Consider the following 22,656-nt stretch of genomic DNA (forward strand, 5'->3'; position numbering starts at 1 on the left):
TTTCTCGTGCTCCCAGGCTGGTCATGCCGGGGTTCAGGTCTCTGCTTGTCGAGGTGGGCCTTGGTGCCACCTTCTGTGCTGGTGCCTCCTCCGGTTCTGTCTGAATTTGTGCTCGCTCTGGTCATACATCAGTTTCTGGGGAAAGGGGTGGCTGGCACTGTTTGCTCTCACCTGGTCCTGCGTTTGGTTGGCATTTCTGGTTGTCTTCTTCAGCCTATGGTGGTGTTAGGTGGCTCCTCTTTCGGGGGTTTTGGGGCTTGCGGGGCTGGTCTCTTTCCCTGCGTTTCATCGAGTCGTCTTGAAGTGGGTGCGCTTGGGCGTGGTCGTTCCACCTCGTACCTCTGGTGGGTTTCCGCTGCTTTTCAGTACTGGAACAGGTCTGTGCGGTTCTGTGATTTATTCTGGACTTGTCCAGTCTGAACCGTCTGAACTTCTGAATCCTTACCCCTCCTTTTTGGATGACCTCTCTCCCATGTACAGCTTCTTTTGGAGCTGTACATGGGAGAGACGTCCCCGTACAATGGCCGGGGACGTGCTTTGGGCTGTCCCAGTTTTCCTTCTTCCCTGTTCTAGGACTTGGGTCTTCCAAGTTGTCCGCAGGGTTATTCAGTCCAGCCACCCTGCGGTCTTTCCTTGCGCCCATGACATTTGCCAATTTGCTGCTTTAGTTGCCGTTTTTTGGTAATGTGTCTTGGGCTGACATTCGGGCAGGAGGATTTTGGGGGTTGAACAGGGTTCTGGCTGCCTGTTACCTCGTTATTCCTGGTCCTAGTTGGGCAGGTGTTGCTTTGGGTCGCAGGCTACAGCCAGTTGTCCTGACTTCGATTTGAGGTGCAAGTGGCAGCTGGTTCCTAGGTAAGTCCCTCTTTTACTTGTCTTTGGTTAGGTATCTCTGGAGAGCCAGAGGAGCTCTCCACAGAAAACCAGCGTTGAATGTAATGAAATGCCATTTTCTGGGCGAGTCCCAGAGGCTCCCTGGCAACCTTCCCTCCTTCCGTTTTCTTTTTTTTTTTTTTTTTTTACATTCAGCCTCTGAACTGAGGGTGGATAACTGGCGCATGTTTTGGCTTCCACGTTACCCTCCCGGGAAGGGGGGAGCTGCACAGACAGGCAGTGTGGCAGTGAGTGTGACTTCATGCTTGTTTGATTGTTTTCAGATTGGGGAGTTCTGTTTAGCAGTTTGGTTTTAGGTAGCACTGTTTCACCAGTTGGGGTCTGTTTTAGGATGCCTACCTTTCTGAGTGCCTAACTCAGTAGATGGCAGACATGGTATTCTTCCAACCACATGGAGGTTTCTATAGGAAATTGCTCCCTGTGCCTCTCTGAGGGGACAAGGTTCTGGCTCGTGGTCCCCGGTAGGCTAGCACTCCATTCGAATTGACTGATGCCACAGTCTTGTACACACATCAGCCTGGTATAGCTCCAGGGAGCCTCCGGGACTCACCCAGAAAATGGCGTGTCATTATTTTCAACGCTAATTTTTTTTTATATTCAGTTTTTTAGCAATTTGAACTTTGCATTTTGAGGAAACATTTTATCTGGCAGCTAATAAGAGCAATGCAAGACCGTAAATATATTCCAATTGCTGTCAACCTGTGGTGACCATTCCCAAGTTTGTTCTATGAAAAACATGTTTATCAACCCTTCTATTAGAGATGGTTTAATAGATCCGGTATCCACATGGTATTGTTTTGCTCTCTCTAATCATATAATAATATAGAGGATCCATTAAATCTCCTTTCGCAGTCCATAAAGTTAATTTACACTTTTGTATAATGCTTGCCATACACAATCTGTGTAATGATTATGGACACATACCATACACAATTGTTATATAGATGCCAGACATGTGCCATGTGCATACACAAACATCCCTTCTCACATGTGTTATAGCATTATAACACATGATGCAACTTATCACTACACACTGTACATTAATCACCCTACACAAAACTATTGGACAGAATAAAAAATTGACATGATCACCATGTACAAAAGTGTAACAAGAATCGACAATACTGATAAGAAAGAATTTTTTAAATCTGCAGCAAAGATGCTGAAAATGTGTGTTAATACGCTTTTGCAACGAGAGTGGTACCCACCAATCCTGTTTATAAAGACAATAATCAGCTAATCAGAAAGTGCATGTAACAAAAATATTTTGGCCTGTATAGTGACATTTCAAGTGACTTAATCAAAAAAAGACTGCAACTACTAAAAACACTCACTGGTAAGCACATTGTTATCAATGTCAAATATGTCAGATTGTCCATTACATGCCAAATTAATACTAGGCCCTACATCTTAAAAATCACCCCCAGCACTTGGCTGAAATCATTAGAAACAAAAACAAATATATATATATATATAGCTGTGAGGATAATTCTTTGGTGCCCCCCGATGCACAGAAATCTGCACGAGGGAGAAGCTGATACTACCTGTCTTATACGAAATAATTTATATAAGGCAGGGAACTTAACATGACATGTATCAAAGTAATGAGAGATTCAACATTACTAGCACTGCTTAGACCCAAATTGCCTTTGCTGTTGGCAGGCAAGTAAGTGCTACCAAAAAATATCTAGACTGTAGGCATACTCTCTAAACTCAAATATTATGTACCTTGCTCTACCCTGATTGCATTATATTATTCACTCGTATAATCATATCTCACTTAGAGTATATGCTAAAGAATCTACAAATTAAAACTACCTCAAAACAAATAATTACCCAACATTATCATCTGTAAGTACAATTATACATGCTTGATACCTGATACCTGCTTGATGGGGTTCTGGGAGTTGTTCTACTCCCCAAGCCCGGCCCAAGGCCAGACTTGACTTGTGAGAGTGTGGTCCACTAGGCTGTTGCTTGGAGCGGACCACAGGGCCGCTCCAAGTTTACTTGCAATTATGTAGCAAACTTAAGCTGCAGACACCCCCTCCCCGCTCAGCTCGTTGTCGCCGTCTGGGGGCTTAGTGGGCGGCTGCCGGAGTGTGATGCTCCTTGGGACAGTCCTCTGTCCTTTTCTAGCCTTGTGCTCCTGCTGCCGTCCTCTCCAATTCTGCTGGGCATCTTTTCCTTTTCCTTCTGTTTCGTTTTTCTCCCCCCTCTTCTCCTATCTGCTTGCCGTTTCCTGCCGACCTTTTGCTCGTTCTGGTTCTTCCCTTGGACTTCTTCTACTTTGACGCCCGGGTGCTTGAGGAGGCATACTCTTGCACCCGTAGAACTGCAGTACCCGACGTCGAGAGCGAGGGGAACCTTTTATTGTCAATCCCCACTTCGTCACTGAACCCGATCTCGACGGACTGTCGGTTTCTTAAGGTGGCGTTTGTGGGGCGTATACTCACGACGCACCCCTAGGAGGCCCCGACAAGATCGGCGATAGCTTCTTGTTGGGTGTCCTGCCTCTAATTGTGGCTCCATGGTGGGTGTGGGGGCACATTCGTGAGTGAATTCGTAACTTCGTCAAGATGATAACCCCTGTTTCGGCTGCTTCTGGCTTACCTTTTCAGGCTCGTGGGGTGGGCGACCAAGCCCCCGAGTCGGTCCGTATTGGAAGACCGGGCTCTGTAGCCTCCGCTGCATTGGGCCCCGACCTTGCTCCTCCTTTGGCCTCTCTGACTCCTTCCCCTGGCTCCCCTCCCTCCTCTGTGGTTGGGTCGAGCCCCAAGCCCCCAGTGGTGACTACCTCGTCCCCTGGCGCGGCTCCTTCTCTAGTTGTTACTACTGCGCCTTTTAACCCCTCTCTCTCTGGGGGTTCTCACCGCCGTTCTCGTCACGGCCGCCCTCGCTCGATTCCTTCCAGTTCTGCTACCTATCAGGCCTTGTTTGGTCCCGCTTCGTGGGCCAAATATTTTGATCTCCTCCCTCTTGATTCTGCGCCTCCTGACGATTTCTCCCTTCATCGACATCTCATTGATTCCGTGGATGCCTCCATTACTTTTAACCCCACTCGTCTCGGTACGCGTGTCGTTGCTGCTCCTTCTCAGGATGCTGCTTCCCGCTTGGCTGCCTTATCCTGCCTTGGCGAGACCCCCGTTCGGGTCTCGAAGAACGTCCAGTTGAATGCCAGTGTTGGCACTATTTTGCTCCCGCCCCATGTTGCGACCGGTGTTCGGGACCTACGCGACTGCCACGACGATATTCGACATATCCTCGCTGCCCAGGGCCATTCTATTCTCCAGGTGGACACGTTTACTCGTCCCCCTCGTGGTAGTCGCCGTCAACCCCTCCGGGTTGTGAAGATTACCTTTGATGGTAGGACCCTTCCACCCTCTGTCATTCTTGCTGGTGCCAGGTGCTCTGTCCAGGAGTACATTCCTTCTCCTCGGCTCTGCAACAAGTGCTGGAGGTTTGGGCATGGTGCCCTCCGCTGCTCCGGGACTGTCTCTCTCTGTCCTTTGTGTGGTGGCGAAGGTCACTCTAGGTCGGAGTGCGCTTCTCCCCAGGCTCGTTGCCTCAACTGCGGTGAGGCCCATCCTACCTTTTCCCGTGTGTGTGTCCATTACAAGCTTGAGGCAGCCGTCCTCAACTTGAAGCACCGGGAGCGTTTATCTTTTCCTGAGGCGAGGCGCCAGGTTCGCCGGCTCCCGCCTTATGCTAATATCTCTTATGCTCGCGTGTTGCGCTCTTCCTCTCCTCGTCCTTCCCGCCTTCCTCAGACTCACAACCGTTTCCAGGCCTTGGACCCTGATGCGCCCACTGCCCCCTCCTCTGTCCCTTTGGGTTCTCTCCCGAAGGATCCTCCTCCTGGTCCTCTGTCTGGGGTTCCCCTTCCTTCTACCCGGTCTGTCGTGTCTTCTGTGTCTCCTTCCTCGTCCCCCTCCGATCCTCCTTCCCATCCTCTTCCTCCATCTATCGGCTCTCCCCGCCGCCTGTCGGTGCGGGCGGATGTCCATCGCTCTCCTAACGGCCGTCGTGTGTGCTCTCGTTCGGCTTCTCCTGTTGAGACACTGGAATCCGTTGCCCGGTACGTAGTTGCTGGGACACCGGTCTCTTTAAGTCAGAAGCGTAAGCCTGGCTCCTCTCCTTCCTCTTCCCCGGCGGGTAAGAAGGCTTCGCTTTCTTCCTCAGCTCCTCCTTCTGGCTCTGTTGCTCCTTCCACTCCCGTTTCAGTGCTTGCGCCCCCTGTTCCTGCTATGGAGGTTTCTTTGGCCCCTGCTTCCCTTTCGGTTGCTGCTCTTGCTGGGGTGCGCTCCTCTCTTTCTACTCCCCCTCTTCCTGCTGCTGTCCTTGACTGCTCCTCTCCGTTGTCTCCTCCTCCTCCTCCTCCTCCGGACCCTGCCCGCCCACCTCTGATCTGTTCTCCCGTTTCCTTCCCTCCGTCTTTGCTCAGTTTACCCATGCCCCCTAACCCTGACTTTGCTGACCCTGATCCCGACCCTGATATTCTTTAACGTGCTCTGTTGGTCTTTCGCCTTTGTTTCTTCCTTGTTCTCTGTTTTTGTCCTTTCTCTTCTCGTCGTTGTCCATTCTTCAATGGAACGTTCGAGGTTATTACGCCAATTTCCTCGAACTCCAACTTCTGGTTTCGCGGTTTTCGCCCCTTTGTGTCTGTCTCCAGGAGCCGATGCTTGGTGCTCGTCCTGGTCGTTTTCGTGGCTATTCCTTTCTCTCCCCCCCCCCAGCCATTGCTGGGGCTTCTAATTCTTCTGCTCTCTTGATTCGGGCTGATGTTCCCTTTGTTCCTTTACTTTTTCCTTCGCCTCTCCATTGTTCTGCTGCTCGTATCTTTGTGGGGAAATGGTACACAGTTTGTTCCATTTATCTCCCCCCGAGTGTCCCGCTCTCTCTTCCTGATTTGAAACACCTCCTAGACTCCTTGCCGGAGCCTGTGCTCCTGCTGGGTGACTTCAATTGTCGTCATTCTCTTTGGGGTGACGTTCTGACGAATACCCGGGGTCGCCTCCTTGAGCCGTTTCTCCTCTCTTCTTCCCTGTCTCTTCTGAATTCTGGTGAGCCCACTCATTTGGACTCTCGAACTCGCACCCTTTCTTGTCTTGATCTTTCTCTCTGCTTTTCTTCTCTTTACTTAGATTTCACATGGCAGGTTCTTGATGACCTCCATGGAAGTGATCATTTCCCCATCCTTGTTTCCTTTTTCTCTTTTCGCCCTTCCCTCTCTTTCCCTAGGTGGCAGTTTGCTAAGGCGGACTGGACCCTGTTTTCCCTCAGTGCTACTCTCTCTGACCTCTCCCTTCTGCCCCTCTCTCGCGCTCTCCTCCTTTTTCATGACACTGTCTTCGACGCTGCCCTCCGCTCTATTCCTCGCTCTTCCTCTCGGGGTCCACGGAAGTGCGTTCCCTGGTGGAATGCGGACTGTGCTCGGGCTGTCCGCTGTAAGCGTGCAGCCTGGAAGAAGCACCGCCGTAGGCAGACGACCGATTCTTTTCTTTTCTTTCAGAAAGCGAGTGCGGTGGCCCTACGGGCCATCCGTACGGCTAAACGTGAATGTTGGGCATCTTTTGTCTCGACAATTACGTCCGAAACCCCTCTGGCCCAGATCTGGAAGCGTATCCGCAAGATAGCGGGTAAGTTCGTTCCCGATGTTTCACCGGTCCTTCACCTCCATGATACTCTTGTGGCGGACCCGTTGCAGGTCGCTTCCGAACTGGGTTCCCACTTTTCTTCTGTTAGCTCTGGTCTTCATCTTCCCCAATCTTTCCTTCTTCGTAAACCTGTCCTTGAGTCTCGTCCTTTAGATTTCTGCACTCATCTTCAGCTTCCCTATAATGATCCCTTCTCTCTCTCTGAACTTCGTTCTGCCCTGGCCCTCTGCGGTTCTACGGCGGCGGGCTCCGATGGTATTCATTATGAGATGCTTCGCCATCTCCCTCCGAGCACGTCTCAGTATTTACTGAGTCTGTATAATCGGATCTGGGAGTCGTCGTCAGTCCCTGAGGACTGGCTCGATGCCGTTGTCCTCCCTGTTCGCAAACCAGGGTCTCTGGGTACTTCCCCTAAGGACTTTCGCCCTATTGCTCTCACAAGTTGTGTCTGCAAACTCTTTGAACGTATGGTTAACGTTCGTCTGATGTGGTTCCTGGAACACCATCACCTCCTCTCCCCTTCTCAATTTGGTTTCCGCAAGTGCCGCAGCACGACAGATGTCCTGGTGAACTTGGAGGTCTATATACGTACTGCTTTTGCTGCGAAGACCTCCGTTGTTGCCGTCCTTTTTGACCTAGAAAAGGCTTACGACACCACTTGGCGTTATCATATCCTATCTCAACTTCATTCTTTTGGCCTTCGTGGTCATCTCCCTCTCTTTCTCCGCAGCTTCCTCTCTCGTCGTTCCTTTCGGGTGCGCCTTGGTACCGCTCTCTCTCCCCCTTTTCAGCAATACGAAGGTGTGCCCCAGGGTAGTGTTCTGAGCACTACTCTTTTTCTGGTTGCCCTCAATGGTCTTCTTTCCTCTCTTCCTTCTGGTGTCTTCTCCGCTCTCTATGTCGATGATCTTACCCTTTGTTGTCAGGGTGATGATTCGCCTCTCCTTCAACGCCGGCTTCAACTTGCGATTGATGCCGTGTCGTCTTGGGCCACAGGTCATGGCTTCAAGTTCTCTACTTCTAAGACTTGTGCCATGACTTTTACGCGGAAACGGGTTGTTCTTCGTCCCTCTTTGTCACTTTATGGTCATCCCCTTGAATACAAAGATTCCGCGAAGCTTTTGGGGTTATTCCTTGACACTCGTTTGTCTTGGTCTCCCCATATCTCTTACCTCCGTGTTGAGTGCTCTAAGTCCCTTACCCTCCTTCGGGTCTTGTCCCATACTTCTTGGGGGGCAGATAGGCGCACTCTCCTTGCTTTACATTCCTCTCTCGTCCTGTCTAAGCTCGATTATGGTTGCCCTGCTTACTCGTCTGCTTCTCCTTCTACTCTTCGCCGTCTTGATGCTTTGCACCATACTGGGTTGCGCCTCAGTTCTGGTGCCTTTCGTTCGACTCCCGTCCTTAGCTTGTATGTTGACACTGGCTTCCTGTCTCTCCAGGACCGCCGTGATCGCTACTGTCTTCGCTATCTTGCGCGGTCCTTGCAACATCCTTCCTCTCGTCTCTGTCGTGCTTTAACTTTTACCCCTCCTGCGGTTCCTGTTCCTCTTCACCACCTCCCTCTTTCTGTCCGGTTATCTCGCCTGCAGGATTCTCTTTCCGTTCGTATTTCTGATGTTTCTCCTCGTGTTGTTCCTTCTTTGCCCCCGTGGAGGGTCCCTCTTCCGCGGTTTTGTACATCCTTGACTCGTATCACTAAAGCTTTTACCCCTCCTACAGTTCTAAAACGCCTTTTCCTCGAGCACTTTTCTTCTCACTCCCGCTCCGTTTCTGTCTTCACCGATGGGTCTAAGTCAGCGGACGGTGTTGGCTACTCTGTTGTTTTTCCTGATCGCACTTATATGTGTCGCTTGCCTCCGGAGACTAGCATCTTTACAGCGGAACTTTATGCTATTCTCTATGCTCTTCGTCTCCTGCTTTCTCGTTGTCAGTCTTCCTTTGTGGTTGTTGTTGACTCTCGTAGTGCCCTCATGGCTCTCGAGTGCTTTAATCCAGTTCATCCGGTAGTTGTCGAGATCCAGCATTGGCTGTTTCTCGTTCACAGTAAATTTAAGTCGGTTGAGTTTTGTTGGGTTCCCAGCCATATTGGCGTGTCTTTAAATGAGCGTGCGGATGCTGCCGCTAAGGAAGCTGTCCGCTCTTGTCCCGTCTCTCGTAAAGGCATTCCGTATTCCGACTTTTACCCGGTTATCCATTCCTCAGTCCTTACCCGTTGGCAGGCTTCTTGGTTGTCTGTTACTGGTAACAAGCTACGTACTCTTAAATGTTGTGTTTCCTCGTGGCCGTCCTCCTTCCACCGTAACCGGCGGTGGGAAACAGCTCTAGCGAGGTTGCGTATTGGCCATACTCGCTTAACCCATGGTCACTTGATGGAGCGCCGCCCTGCTCCTTATTGTCCTAGTTGCATTGTCCCTCTTACGGTCGTGCATGTCCTTCTTGAATGTCCTGACTTCCAGGACGAGCGTGTGTCTTGCTTTCCGACCGCCCCTCGCGGTCACCTGTCCCTCGATAGAATTCTTGGTGACTCGGATACTTTTGATATCGTTCGCCTTATGCGTTTTTGTTCTCGTATTGGCATCCTTGGTGATATTTAGCGCCCTCTGATTATTTTGCGTATTTGATGGTGCTACATAGCCTTCCCGGTTTGGTGCCTTCTTTTGATAATTACTTACTTACTTAAGCTGCAGACAGCATCCAGCACCCTTAAATCCTTGAATACACAGTATATACTAGTATATTTACAGTACAGTATATACTAGTATATTTACAGTACATACTAGTATATTTACAGTATATACTAGTCTATATACAGTATATACTAATATATATATACATTATATACAAACACACACACACACACACGCAAGTATACTCTATATCTATAAAAAACTAAATTGTAATACTAATCCTGACCTCGATAGGATTCATTGGGTTGCTTGGCCTAGTAAGTTTCTCTTTTTAGCTTGTGTAAGTTTGTCGGTTATTAATCTATGCATCATCGTGAAAAGGTGTTAGTTTTTGGTTGAGGCATCAAATTTTACTTGAAAGATTATATTGTATATTTTTATTTAATTTTTAATAAGTATGATTGAATATTGTCTTTCAGAGGTCAATTTGTAGTGACGACGATGAGACTGAGGATGAAGTACCACGCATGTTTGATACTGATAATATAGTTTTTTGCCAAATTAAAAAGGTAAGTTTTGTCATATGTTTAAATAGTATATTACTTTAACAAGAAAATAAATATTACTTAAGTTTGTAAGCAGGTATCACAGTATTGATTGCCTTAACTTAAGTAAGGCATTTTGAAGCTAGGATTGACAAACTAATGTACAGTGGTACATTAGTTTGTACCGAAATTAGTTTGTACATTCCGAAATCGGAATGTATCATTCTAGACCCAATCTGGGTTCATGATAAATCTGGAGTTCCAAAACATTGCTATTCAAGTTAAAGGGCTCAAAGCACTGTGTTTGGGGTTAATTTGGATGCCTTGGCATTGGCCCCTCTGGGGTTTTGGAATCTGAATTTGGAGGTGTTGAATCATACCTGGCCTAAGTCTGCATCTCCACTTCCTTTCCTTAGCAGGTGTGCTTTACCCTGCTTCTGATCTAAGATACGTACTATTTATTTTATCTGGTCTTAGATAAGTTCTATATTTTTTAAAGTTAACTGGAGCTTTTATAATCTTGGAATTTTTTTTTAAATATTCTCATTTTTTTATTTTTCTGTTAACTTTAGAGTTATGATGCTGTAACTTGCCCTGGCCAGGGTGTATCATTCATTTTGTCTGGTGCCAACAGTTTGCCATTACCTGCACACTTCCCATTTTTCTTCAGTGAAAGCTTTGTTGGTTGATCCCGTTTCGTTGGTCCCCTGTTCCATGGTTTGTGTATCATAGCATCTTTAAAGCTAGCCAGCCTGTGGTCTACCTTCAGACCCATAAAGTTTTCAGATTTGCAGCTTTGGCTGCCTTTGTCAGTCATGGGGCTGGATTTTGGGTTCAGGGGTTTGGGAGGTTGTCTGTATTGCTTTGTTGACTTTCTGGATGCTTTGCGGTGTGGGTGATTGTAACAATCCCCAGCGCCTTGTATCTCTGTGATAGGGGGCCAGATCTGGCTCTGGTTCCTGGTAGGCCAAACAGGACTGTTGTGACCCAGTAGTGGAAAGCCATCTCAGCAAGATAATTTCAGGGAAGTACCAGGGCTCTACCTGAAGGTGGTATTTGCATCACATTCAAAACTGGGTTTTTCTTATTTTGTAATGTGATTACTTTTTCATTTGTCAAAGCATTACATTTGGAGGTCAGGTTCTCCTCATTTAGAATTTTTTTAATTTACAGATACGTCGAATGAAAACTAGATGGACTATTTTTTTGGAAAATTGTATCGCATCAGTGAATGGGAAAGAATATTTCTTCAAAAAAGGAATAGCAAATGGGCGTTTTTTAAATTAGACATGTTTTGTAAGTTTTTGTATATTTAACTATATTTTGATGGAAATAAATTTTATTTGAACTGAAGGCATTGTTTATTTCATTAAGGTCGGCAATAGAGTTCAATGATTGTAAAGTCTTATTTTGTACGGTTTTGCCATTAAGTTAGCCATTTGTCATAGTGTGATCAGTTAGCCATTTGTCATAGTGTGATCAGTGCTAGAGTGGTGGCAGACATAATACTTGATAGCGGTAGCTGTTGACATCTACTGAGTACAAAACACTGAAGTAAATTGAATTATGTTGAAGAATGAAACATTATTTCGGTGTTCGGTACTCCTCATGCCTCTTTGAGAGCGGCAGGTTCTGACCCATGGTCTCTGGTAGGCTAAAACTCCATCGATTGACTGTTGACACGGTCTAATATATACACATCAGCCCAGTATAGCTCGAGGGAGCCTCTGGGTCTCGCCCAGAAAATGGCGTTTTCTTACATTCAATGCTGGTTTTTTGTAACTAGAAATAAGAGATTTATTAAAAAATCCAGAGATGTTTTTAGTAAAGTAGTATTTTTAACATACAAAGTTCATTTTTGGCCAATATTTGTTTATTTTACAATATTGAATTATAAATTAACATTGCTAGTTATAGTATTGCAACTCGGTGATACACTCAGGAATTTTCTTATGAGGGATGGGGGGGATAAGGCAAATATATTGTATTTATTTATTTATTTGTGTTTATATTTATGCAAAAAACGAACAATGGATTTGGTATATAACTTCTTAAGTGCTAGGCATAAACATTTCTATAAAAGCAAAATAGTTGATGCAGACTTCTGTAAATGGTTGAACATGTGCACATAAACTACAAGCTTTTAATTAGATTACCGGTATTTTGATTTATACAGTATTACATTAACAAAATTTATGTATTAATATTTATGTAAAAAGTATTACAAAAATTTAAGTTAATAATTTTTTTTTATTCAATCCTAATGTTTTGATATGTGATTGCACAATTACCAGCTTTGTTAAATTTATGCATTTTATTCCAGATTCATTTTACCAAACACACTATGGGAAGGTATTAACAGTAATTTCAAATGCAGGATTCAAGTTGATCCAACCAGTATGGTCTCTCGTCAGAGGCAGGAAGCCTGTACGTAGACTTGTCAAGGTCTTCCCATGCCAACTGCTGACTTCGCAGTTTCCATGGGTGCAGAGCATTTTTTTTTTATCTTGACGCTCAACCAACTTGTCTCTGGCATTCATTTTACTACATGTCAGATCATTTTTTTTATTGTCAAACATACACACACACAGACACATGTACCCTTGAGTACCTAAATGAACCAGAGAGACATTAGAGAGAACTTTTTTAGTGTCAGAGTAGTTAACAAATGGAATGCACTAGGCAGTGATGTGGTGGAGGTAGACTGCATACACAGTTTCAAATGTAGATATGATAAAGCCCAAAAGGCTTAGGAATCTGCTCACCAGCTGATTGATAGTTGAGAGGTAGAACCAAAGAGCCGAAGCTCAACCCCCACAATCACAATTAGGCAAGTACTATATACACAAATACATGGGATGTGCAAGTCAGTCCTGCTGGACTGCTACTTGTGTCATTCATTATTATGTGGCTTAGTTGTGGGCTCATGCACTCAAGCTTAGGAGGTATGTCACCTAGTTGTGTTTGCTGGGGTTGAGCTCTGGCTCTTTGGTCCCACCTCTCATCTGTCAATCAACTGGTGTAGATTCCTGAGTTGATTGCCTGTGTTGGTTGAAGAGGGCCTTCAGCTGTGCCTCCCTTTCTCCCTTTTGGAAGAGGATGTTGAGGAGGTACTATGACTTATCATCATCCATTTTATATGGTCACTATACATATGATCCATCAATGATGACACTGACCTTATATGTAGGACAGAAGTGACCATCTTTGGCTACATGGCACTCAACATGTTAATAATAATAATAATAATAACAGCAATAATAATAATTTATTTGTAAGATATACAATGGATCAGTTTACAGTGGTTACTTAGTCGGTACAGTACTGTACTGTATTTCTCTGTTTTATAAAGCCACTAATATGAGCATAGCTTTAGCTATCTTTTTGTATTGAGGTTTAATTTTTTGGGTAACTACTAAATACAGTACAACATTGCTGTAGATATAAGCTAAAATATACTGTATACAGTGGCACCTCAACTTACGACTTTGCTTCGACTAGCGACTTTGTTGATACACGTTTAGGTCGACCGAGTGTGTGGTTCCTGGTGGCACGGGTAACCCTGCCTCAGTTTACCAGAGCTGCCCGCTTAGTGACGATCGCGCTTGTAAAGAATTTCATTGTTTTGTGCTTTTTTGTTTTTTGAATATAAAAGTAATTATTATGTATCATGCCATGGGTCCCAAGAAAGTCAGTGGTAAGGTTCAACCTCAGAAAATAGTTGAGTAGAGGATGTCCCTTCCTCATTAAGAAAATGTGTGAAGTATGGGAAGAAAGGCAAAGTTTTGTTGAAAAAACTCACCCAGATAAAGCTGTAGCAGGCTGTTGCATTGATTTTTTTAAATACAATGTGATGTCTCACTACAGACAAGTGTTAAAATGTAGGGAAAAACAAGTGTCTTTAGACAGATTCTTAGTAAGACAAGCAAGCAGTGAGCCACAACCAGGCCTTAGTGGTATGCCTGCAAAACGTAGGAGAGAGAGAGAGAGTACCGCAGAGAAGTCATCACTGCCTGATGCTATAATGGAAGGGGACTCCCCTTCCAAACAGTAACACCTCTCCTCCCCCAACCCCCCCCTCACTGTCTTCCATATGCCAACCAGAGTCCTCAATAAAGGTAAGATAAACATATTGTGTTGGAGCTAGAAAAAAAGTGGTATTCAGTATAAAATGTATTTTTAAGTTAATATTTTTGGGGGTGTGGAACGGATTCAATTTACATTATTTCTTATGAGAAAATTTGTTTTGACTTGCAGCCTGTCTCTGGGAACAGATTAAATTCGTAAGTCGAGCCCCCACTGTATAACAAAAATTAATAGAAAATACTGCTTTAGTTAATAGTAATTATTCCTTAATGAGCACATTGTCTATTCTATTTTTGGCTTATATGAACTTTAACCCTTCCAGATCGTCCAAACATTCATAAAATGGCATCCGAACAAGTAAGTCTCTCTGGTATTGAAACAAGGGTGCTGGCATCCATTTCTCTTACTGCCTTAGAAGCAAATCTTCACTATGAATTTCTTTTTGATTCGTGAAATTTTAGTGCTATTCACTCTATTCACTAGTAGCATTCACCAGTTGATTGTGATTATTTTCTCCCTCACTGAAATCATTAGAATGTTACTAAAGTCTTGGCTCTGATGCAGTGCCCAGTGATCCTTCTGCCCTCCCTTGAAGTGTTGAGAATCCTCAGCAGCGAACCTTGCAGTCCTTCAAGAACTTGGTTGCATTATAACTAATGCTTCCATGAGTATATTCAGGCTCCTACACAATGTACATAGTCCTGATGCCTGCTTCGAACATTGCTTGTGTTTCTTTTTGGCTTAGCTAGGCTATTTCATGGAAGAGATTTGTGTCTAGTATAGAGGACAGGCTATACTGCGTGGTGTACCTTTAAGAGTTCATTTGTTTGCTTTTCTGTTCAAAGGGCTTCATTCGCTTTACTTTTCTATTTCAATCTTTCCCAATGGCACGCTTCAGATGTAAGGCCAAAGCTGATTGAACATGTGTAATATTGGGAGGCTAATAATGAAGGTAATCATGCTGTTCATGAACATTGATACTTCATAAAGTCCACAAGTGTGTCTCTGTCGTAAACACCATTTTCGATTGCGCAAGAAGGTAATAGACCTTTAAGGCGATTAAGATCCGCATCTGAAATAGTAATTAATATACTAAGCATGAATTATATATATTAAAATAACCTAACCTAATCCACACATATTGGAATGAAAGTGATGTTTTGGTCTGTCCTCAACCCCTATCATGTAATTCTAGGGTGGGAAAAGCAGTCAACATTAGGCAAGACGGAAAGGGAAGGCAAAAGGATTTTAGGGGGTAATGGAGAAGTAAAGCATGAAAACAGAGCATACATAGGAACCTAAAGAAAACTGCATAAGGACTATTTCCCACCTATATTCCTATATGAACTCAATTTTATGCATCTTCACATTCCCCCCCACCAATGCAAGTGTTACATGTGGTTCGACAATACGGTAAAAATGTGTTCAAGTGTGGTCTGACAAGTAAATATAAGCGTGTTTATATGTGGTTTGATGGGTCAGTCCAATTGTGTTAACGTATAGTTTGACAATTCGGTAAAAGTTTTTGAACTATGGTGTCAACAAGCCAGTACAAGTGTGTGTCTGTGGTGCTGATGAGGTAATAAAAGTTTGTTTAACTGTATTATTGAGAGAATGTTTACCTGTGATGTTGATGAGCCAATATAAATCACACCCGCAAAGAAGAGGGTTATTTGACACATCGATGGTTTCTGTTGTGTTTTTTAGCAGCTCTGAGAAAACATTTTCTGTCAGTTGTTCCAATAAATTGTGAGAAACATTAACCGTCACTGACCCAGACAGACCTAGGAGAATAGAGGAATACAGTATAATATCACACAATGTAATGCAGTAATATATATATATATATATATATATATATATATATATATATTAAAAAGCATATATATTAAAAAGCATATATATATATAGGCAAGTAATTAATAATAAATTATTTGCAAAAAGAATTGGGAAAAACACATGTGGTATACTCAACATATAAGACTAACCTTGGAATGCTCCAGCCTCAATAGTTTCTATTGGGTTGGAAATAATGTTAATGTATTCCATATCAGGGGAACCAAATGCAAGAGAAGCCTCAGTCAAGGAGGCTAAGCCACTCCTGGTTATCTCAATCTTCTTTAATGATGAAAGCAACCTTAAAAATATTAGCATATATTGTAATGTGGTCAATAGTTACACAAACATTATTGATATTAGCATCCTGATCTTCAGACCATGTTTAAATGACCTATTTCAAAAACTCTGCATATTCTATGAGTTACAAATGCTATAAATTAATAAATGTAATTTTCATAAACCTGACACTATTTTTGTTGAAAGCTTTCAATGCAGCAGCCTTATTTTAGTCATAATTAATGTTGTTGGGGACATGCAGCCTGTTATGTACGTCAAACTTATATCGAGGCCCCCCCCCCTGCCCAGAATGCAACTCTACAACAGTTAATTAGCTCCAAAGTACCTATTTACTGCTAGGTGGACAGAGGCATTATTGATAAGAAATGTGCCCAACCATTTCCATTCCGCCTGAGAGTCAAACTGGGTTTCCCAGTTTGAGAACAGGAAAATCTAACAAATGGTTAAATTTGTTAAGTTTGCAGGCAGAGTTGTAGAAAAAGTTTGGAGAGAAAAAATTATAAGGAAGTCAAGGATTTTTTCATTGATATATATGAAGCTAGTGTGATTTCAGTGCATGTAATTGATATTGGTGTGTACGGAGTTGACTACCCACACCCAGGTGTTTGGGCCTTGTATATAAAATTTAGCATGGCTTCAGGAGAGGCCTCCAGACTTCCTGTTGATTCGGTAGAATCCAAGGTTTTATAGCTTTTTCTAGGTCAGGGTGGTATAGTGGTAGATGTTGTGGCTGGCAGTACGCTGGTTGGGGTTCGAGTCACTTAAGAGCTCTAGTCGATTTTCTCATTTATATATATCACATTAGTGTGATTTCTCTGTGTAATAATAATAATATTATTATTATTCTAAAGTACTAATTGGGAGGAGAAACCCTCCCAAAATTGGACACGAAACATTCTAGGGATATATATATTACACTGAACTTATGTCCTAATCATGTTTAAATCAGAAAGTGTCCGATGCAAATATAGGGTTGCCCAATAAAAGGATTGTTCAGAAAACTGAACAAGGAGTCATTAATGACTGTACATTGTGCATGTAATACCAGTTCTCAAATAAGTGCCACCAGCATGTATAGACCATATATAATTTCACCAAATACAAAATGTGTCTTGAGAAATATGAAAAGGCATATCATTACACTAGTCATTGAGTAGAGAGGTATGAGTTATGAGGCAAGATTAAAGGAATTCATCTTCACATCACTGATTAAGAAAATAATTCATATGTAGAATTCAAATGTTTTGGGAACTTGCTCACACGTCAGCTGACAGTTTAATTAAAAACAAGACCCCCTAAGGCTGTAAAAAAAAAATACATTGTGTATGTGTCATGTATGTATGTATATATATATGACTATTATAGCAACAATTATACTCACTTAAAAGTGTTCCCTTGAATACTGTTTAGGTTGGTTTCTTGGAAGGTGATGAATTGTAGGTTTGGGGTTGAAGTGAAAAGGTTGTCTGGTAAGGATACAAGTTTTCTCATGCCCAGGAAGACAGAGGTAAGGGACGAGGACTCCAGCACAGGCAGTGTCTCATATGGCCCATTCTATAGATAAACATAGTAAAGATTTAAGCTACATTTTATAGGATATTCTATAGTTGATCAAAAGTTATTAAATATTTTTACAGCATGCAAACACAGGAAGCGGATTAGAAGTCTTAATCCTATCATTAAATTTTTTTTTTTTTTACACAAATTTTCTTGGATTTAAATTTTTTAATAAACTCAGTTTGCCATGATGATTTCATTTAAAGAAAGAAACTTTTATTTAGCTATAATTAAAAGTAACAATACTTCTGTATCTTATATAAATAAAAATGAAAATGTTCATTTCTTCAAAATTGCTAATCTCCAAAAGTTCTTCATTGATTGTTTTGAAATTTTCAAAGAACGTTCCGAGTGTGTTTTTATATACATTCTATATAGATGTCATGTCTGTGATGGCAGAAAACTGCTTTTTTTTGGAAAACTGTGTTTTCGTGTGTTTTTCATGAGGGGAAATCTTCGAAACATGCATATTTTTATATACCTGCTATATAGATGCCACACCTGTGACAGGTAAAAATTTTTTTTTTTTTTTAACAAGGCCATCTGTTGCACGTAATAGCAATACACACTAAAATAAATGTTACAATTCCATTTCAATATTTCCAATTGCATTGATAAATTGAATTTTCATATACTGTATTATTGCATTGGAATTGAGCTGTGTTGTTTACCATACCGTTCATTTCGTGAGTATAGCTTATTTTGTTAGTTTTTTACTGTTTTTCATTTTTTTTTTTTTAACTGTTCTTCAAATTTTTCAGTGATGGGAACATTAGATCATTTGATGTTCCCATTTTTCTGATGGGAACATCAGATCATTTGGGAATGCATTGGAAGAGGGAGTGGGGAGGACAATGGGACAGGGGAGGGGGGGTAATGGTGAGGGGAACGGGAGAGGGGGTAATGGTGGGGAGGATGAGGTGACAGAATAAGGGTGGAGTTGGGGATGGTGGGGAGGATTAGGGGATGGGGGAGTGGGGGATGGTGGGAAGGACAATGGGAACAGGAGAGTGGAAAATGATGGGAGGAACAAGGGGACAGGGGAGTGGGGGGAGGACAAGGAGACAGTGCAGGGGGGAATGGTGGGGACACAAGACAGGCGAAGGTTGCTGTGGCTAAGCAACGAGTGCACGCATTGCTGAGCCACAGCAACACGTGGCTGGGTACAGCTAATATTTAAATATATATTTAAATTTAGTAAATTGTTAAATTTAAATTATGAAAACAATTACACCAAGTCTGAGTATGTGGTTAGGACGAGACTTTCATCTCGACGACTAATGAGGTCATTGAGTTGTCATTAGTCGTTGAGATGTAAGTCTCATCCTAACCATACACTCAGACCTTGACAAAGCACTCAGGAGAGTGCGAAAGACTTGGTATAATTATTTACATAAATTTCACAAATACATAAGTGTGGGTTTTTATCCTACATAACATCTCACAAGTGACTACAGTACTTGCAAGCAAGCAGACTGCTTTGGGATGAGGCATGGTTTTAGCGGACATTGCTTTGATTGCTTAAATAAGATTTTATGATGAAATTGAGGGATGTAGTGTGTGTGTGTGTGTGTGTGTGTGTGTGTGTGTGTGTGAGATGGGATAAAATTTCAGGAGGATCACTTACAATACCAATCTCAATAAGGCTGGTGAACTTAGCTAGGTCTGGAAGTGGCCACTGGTAGTCCCCATCGTATATCTCAGAGATGTGGAAATACTCTAGTGAGTTGTACATAGTTTCCAGCGTTCCTTCCTCTATCAGTGTAATGTTGTTGAATATCAGTACCATCCGGCTGGAATATTATTACATATTAGCTTCAAAGGAAATATACGAGGTCAACAAAGTTACCTGTATATTTTGAGTATACTCTCCTTTCTCTTCTATCCCTCGTCTCTCTCTCTCATATACATATATAATATATAATATATAATATGTGTGTGTGACCTGCTCATTGTATTCACTAATTTCACAAAAAATTTCACACTTGGAAACCTGAATTAAAGGTCCCAGCCAAAGTTATGGAAAATCTTCAGTTTCATAGCCCGCACTATAAACCAGCATATATGACGATTTTTCATTATTTAAATATCTAACAATCCTGCGGGTTCATCTTCATGAAAATTTATAAACATAGCAACCCTGCAACGGAAAATCATATCACAAACCTGAAATATACATCTCGAAATAGGCCCTTTTTAAGTGAGGTTACGTTGGAATTTTGAAGTTGAAACCAATTAAATTTGGTGAAGGGGAAATCTGCTGCAAAAATGTTATCAAGCTGCTCGTAGCTGGCGAGGTTGCTGCAGGTGAGGTTAAGGGTGCCTGAGGGCGAGTCATACAAACACAAGCAGGGATGGATAGCCGTACTCTCTGGGCACGGGAATGATGGCGCACTTTCCTCTGCAACATTAAACAACAACACTATATTAGGTTACTGCTATATCAATGTTGGAAACTTGTTTACAAGCACAGAACATTATAGTAGCACATTTCGAAGACCAACCATTTCCTTCACTATCGAGCCCTGAGGAGGAAGGGGGCTACCCAGTGGGCACAATACCCAAGAGTATATATATATATGTTCAACGTTGATTCAATGCTGAATTAACGTTATTCTTGAATGATGTGCCCACTGGGGATTAGGCACCGATCCTATACCGTATGCTCCATGTTAGTCTAGTAGTCATAGAGCACTTAGTGTCCCTTTACCGGATCTGTACCTCTTGTCTCGATCACGGCCCATGCCTGTGTTAGTATGTAGTGAACAGTTAGAGGGATGGGGTGTGGCTCAGAGAGGGGCATGGAGAATAGAGAGAGGTACTGAGGGGGCCAAAGAAGGTGTACGTAGGTGGACTAAGACGGGTACAGATAAGGGTGAGAGGTGGCACAGAGGGGTGGGGAGAGGCACGGAAAATGATGAGGGGAAACAGAGAGGGGGGGGGTGATGAGAGGCACTGCGAGATATTGGAAGAGGTATAGAGGACTAAGGATATGCACAGAAAGGGCCGAGAGGGAAGAGAGTTGAAGCTGTTCTTCACCCGAGAGTCGCCGGCTGAAAGCCCTAGTCTAGCTTATAAATATAGTGAAGTAATGTTTGAAGACTTACCCTGGTGGAGGGTATGTAGCAGTGCAGGCCGCGGGGGACAGATGGCGACCATCATCAACACGCACACCAATCCTCTCACTCCTGTAACAAGAGTTATTCTCTTAGATGTCAGTTCTCTGAGCAAATGTTACTATAACAGTCGGCTCGCAACTGATTGGAACCAGAGTTCGATTTTCGGAAATGACTAGCCATTTGGGTATGTTTCTTTATTAAAGGCTCGCTATAGGTCCTTACCATAGGCTCGCCATAGGTCCTTACCATAGGCTCGCCATAGGTCCTTACCATAGGCTCGCCATAGGTCCTTACCATAGGCTCGCCATAGGTCCTTACCATAGGCTCGCCATAGGTCCACGTGGCTTGTCATCTAAATAATGATAATGCCTCTTATTTGTACATAGGCACTGTACCGCGAGAAAGATTTTGTCATCCCGTGTGTATATATTGATAATATTAGGGCTATCATTCTGTGAGAGGGTGTGGAATGACACACACAGTATTGGTCTCATTCAGTGCATTGCATTTGGCGTCTGGCGAGTTTTCTCATGAGTGTTGGCGGTCTTCATACTTGTGTAGTAAATGATCAGTCGGATCTTCTGCTCAGGTTTGTTAATTATGTGTACACAGAACTTTTTTTCCCCTCTATTTTGTGACCCGTGGAAAATTAATTTCTAATAAAACTTTCAAGTGTGTGTGGTTTAACGTTGCCTTCATCAATAGCAGTTTACCTTCCTCTGGATGACCTCATCCATATACACATTTAGACAACCCGTTCTCGCAAATTTAATAAGTCAATATTGACTTATTAAATATGTGCATAGGTGACATACTTAACATAATAGATACCCTTAAAAAGATTCATACCTTACCTTACCTAACCTTGTTAGTATCTTAAGATAAGCATCTTATTGCTTCGTAATTACAATTATTACCTAACCTATAATAGGTATAGGTTAAGTAATAATTGTAATTACGAAGCAATAAGATGCTTATCTTAAGATACTAACAAGGTTAGGTAAGGTCGGTGTTTTCTATGAATCTTTTTAAGGGTATCTATTATGTTTAGTATATCACCTATGCACGTAGTTAATAAGTCAATATTGACTTTACGAATTTGCGAGAACGGGTTGCATTTAGAGTATCCCTTGTTGCCAGTGACTGGCCTCACTGTAGTAATTTCACCATGACACTTAGGCGAACACTTCGGTGCACCTGACATGAGCAAAGCTATTTTGAAGCTAGTGCCTGGCATCTCTACAAAAGTATAGGCTAACCTCAAAGTAAAATACAATATTTGTAATAGAGTTCTTATCACAAATATCTTCCTTGTCCATAAAAGTCCTTGACATTTTACAAAGCGTCAATGTTATATAGGCGTCAGTAAACCACTAGAATTATGTTAGGCATCAATAAATAGATGGTGATGCACCTGGAATGGTGCCTTTTTTTTATAATACCCATGAAGGTAGCTATATAATGCTTTTAGAATTGTTCCCGATATGGTAAACGATTGCTAGAGGTCTGTAGAATCGAATGGCATCGAAATTGAATATTTAAGAGCTTTAAATGTTAAAAAGAGGCAAAATAAATCATTCACAGACGATTAGAGCAGCAAGGTCAATCGGTTGAGAATGACAGGAGCAGTTTAAGGATTAATAAAAAGTCTCCAACTCTTGGAACAAACTGAAATTATTTAAGACCTGAAAATTTTTAGTAATTAGTTGTAGCTCACTTGGAGGTGTGCTACAACTGCCCCTATTGTTCTAGCTGGAGTAGTTTGAACCTTGTAAATATTAGCAATTATCTGTAGATGTTTAAACTAGCCTGGAGATATTATTGCTCACGTGGAGACATCATAGCTCTCTTGGAGACATATCTCCTGGTGATGCCAAAGCTCACCAGATGTTATTACTCAGATGTCACAGCTTACCTGGAGACAAGATAGCCATGGTTGATGGTTAGCGAGACAAAGATTGAGCCAAGTAAAACAGGCAGCGTCCCATATATGAGGACTGGACACTCGTCACACCTCGCTAGATAACACCGC

General features: G+C 42.8%; 2 protein-coding genes across 5 annotated transcripts in view; one reads left to right on the forward strand and one right to left on the reverse strand.

Annotated features, from left to right (window-relative positions):
* Nucleotides 1-11,969, forward strand: part of LOC123760040 (merozoite surface protein 9-like) — a 27,791-nt gene extending 15,822 nt beyond the window's left edge. For all 3 annotated transcript variants that reach the window (XM_045745421.2, XM_045745424.2, XM_069325318.1), the window contains exons 5-6: nt 9,661-9,750; nt 10,900-11,969. In XM_045745421.2, coding sequence (XP_045601377.2) covers nt 9,661-9,750; nt 10,900-11,013 — 204 coding nt within the window. In that variant the 3' untranslated portion in view covers nt 11,014-11,969. The remainder of the gene's footprint in view (nt 1-9,660; nt 9,751-10,899) is intronic.
* Nucleotides 11,908-22,656, reverse strand: LOC123760039 (oplophorus-luciferin 2-monooxygenase non-catalytic subunit). 2 transcript variants are annotated; one of them, XM_045745420.2, is made up of 8 exons: nt 22,540-22,656; nt 20,613-20,693; nt 19,672-19,906; nt 19,133-19,298; nt 17,330-17,502; nt 15,801-15,949; nt 15,435-15,596; nt 11,908-14,884 (listed from the first exon to the last, which is right to left on the reverse strand). In XM_045745420.2, the coding sequence occupies exons 1-8, from the start codon at nt 22,556-22,558 to the stop codon at nt 14,778-14,780; spliced, it is 1,092 nt and encodes a 363-aa protein (XP_045601376.2). In that variant the 5' UTR covers nt 22,559-22,656; the 3' UTR covers nt 11,908-14,777. The 2 variants fall into 2 exon arrangements, with proteins under 2 accessions (XP_045601376.2, XP_069181418.1); XM_069325317.1 differs by lacking the exons at nt 20,613-20,693; nt 22,540-22,656 and adding an exon at nt 20,227-20,403.

The sequence above is a fragment of the Procambarus clarkii genome, chromosome 16, assembly GCF_040958095.1.
Source record: "Procambarus clarkii isolate CNS0578487 chromosome 16, FALCON_Pclarkii_2.0, whole genome shotgun sequence".
NCBI lineage: Eukaryota > Metazoa > Arthropoda > Malacostraca > Decapoda > Cambaridae > Procambarus > Procambarus clarkii.

Coding starts and splice junctions, on each gene's coding strand:
- LOC123760039 (XM_045745420.2), bottom strand. Junction 19,299..19,671: donor TTTCGAGATGTATATTTCAG/GTTTGTGATATG, acceptor ATAATATTCCAG/CCGGATGGTACTGATATTCA. Junction 17,503..19,132: donor GCCTTATTGAGATTGGTATT/GTAAGTGATCCT, acceptor GTTTATCTATAG/AATGGGCCATATGAGACACT.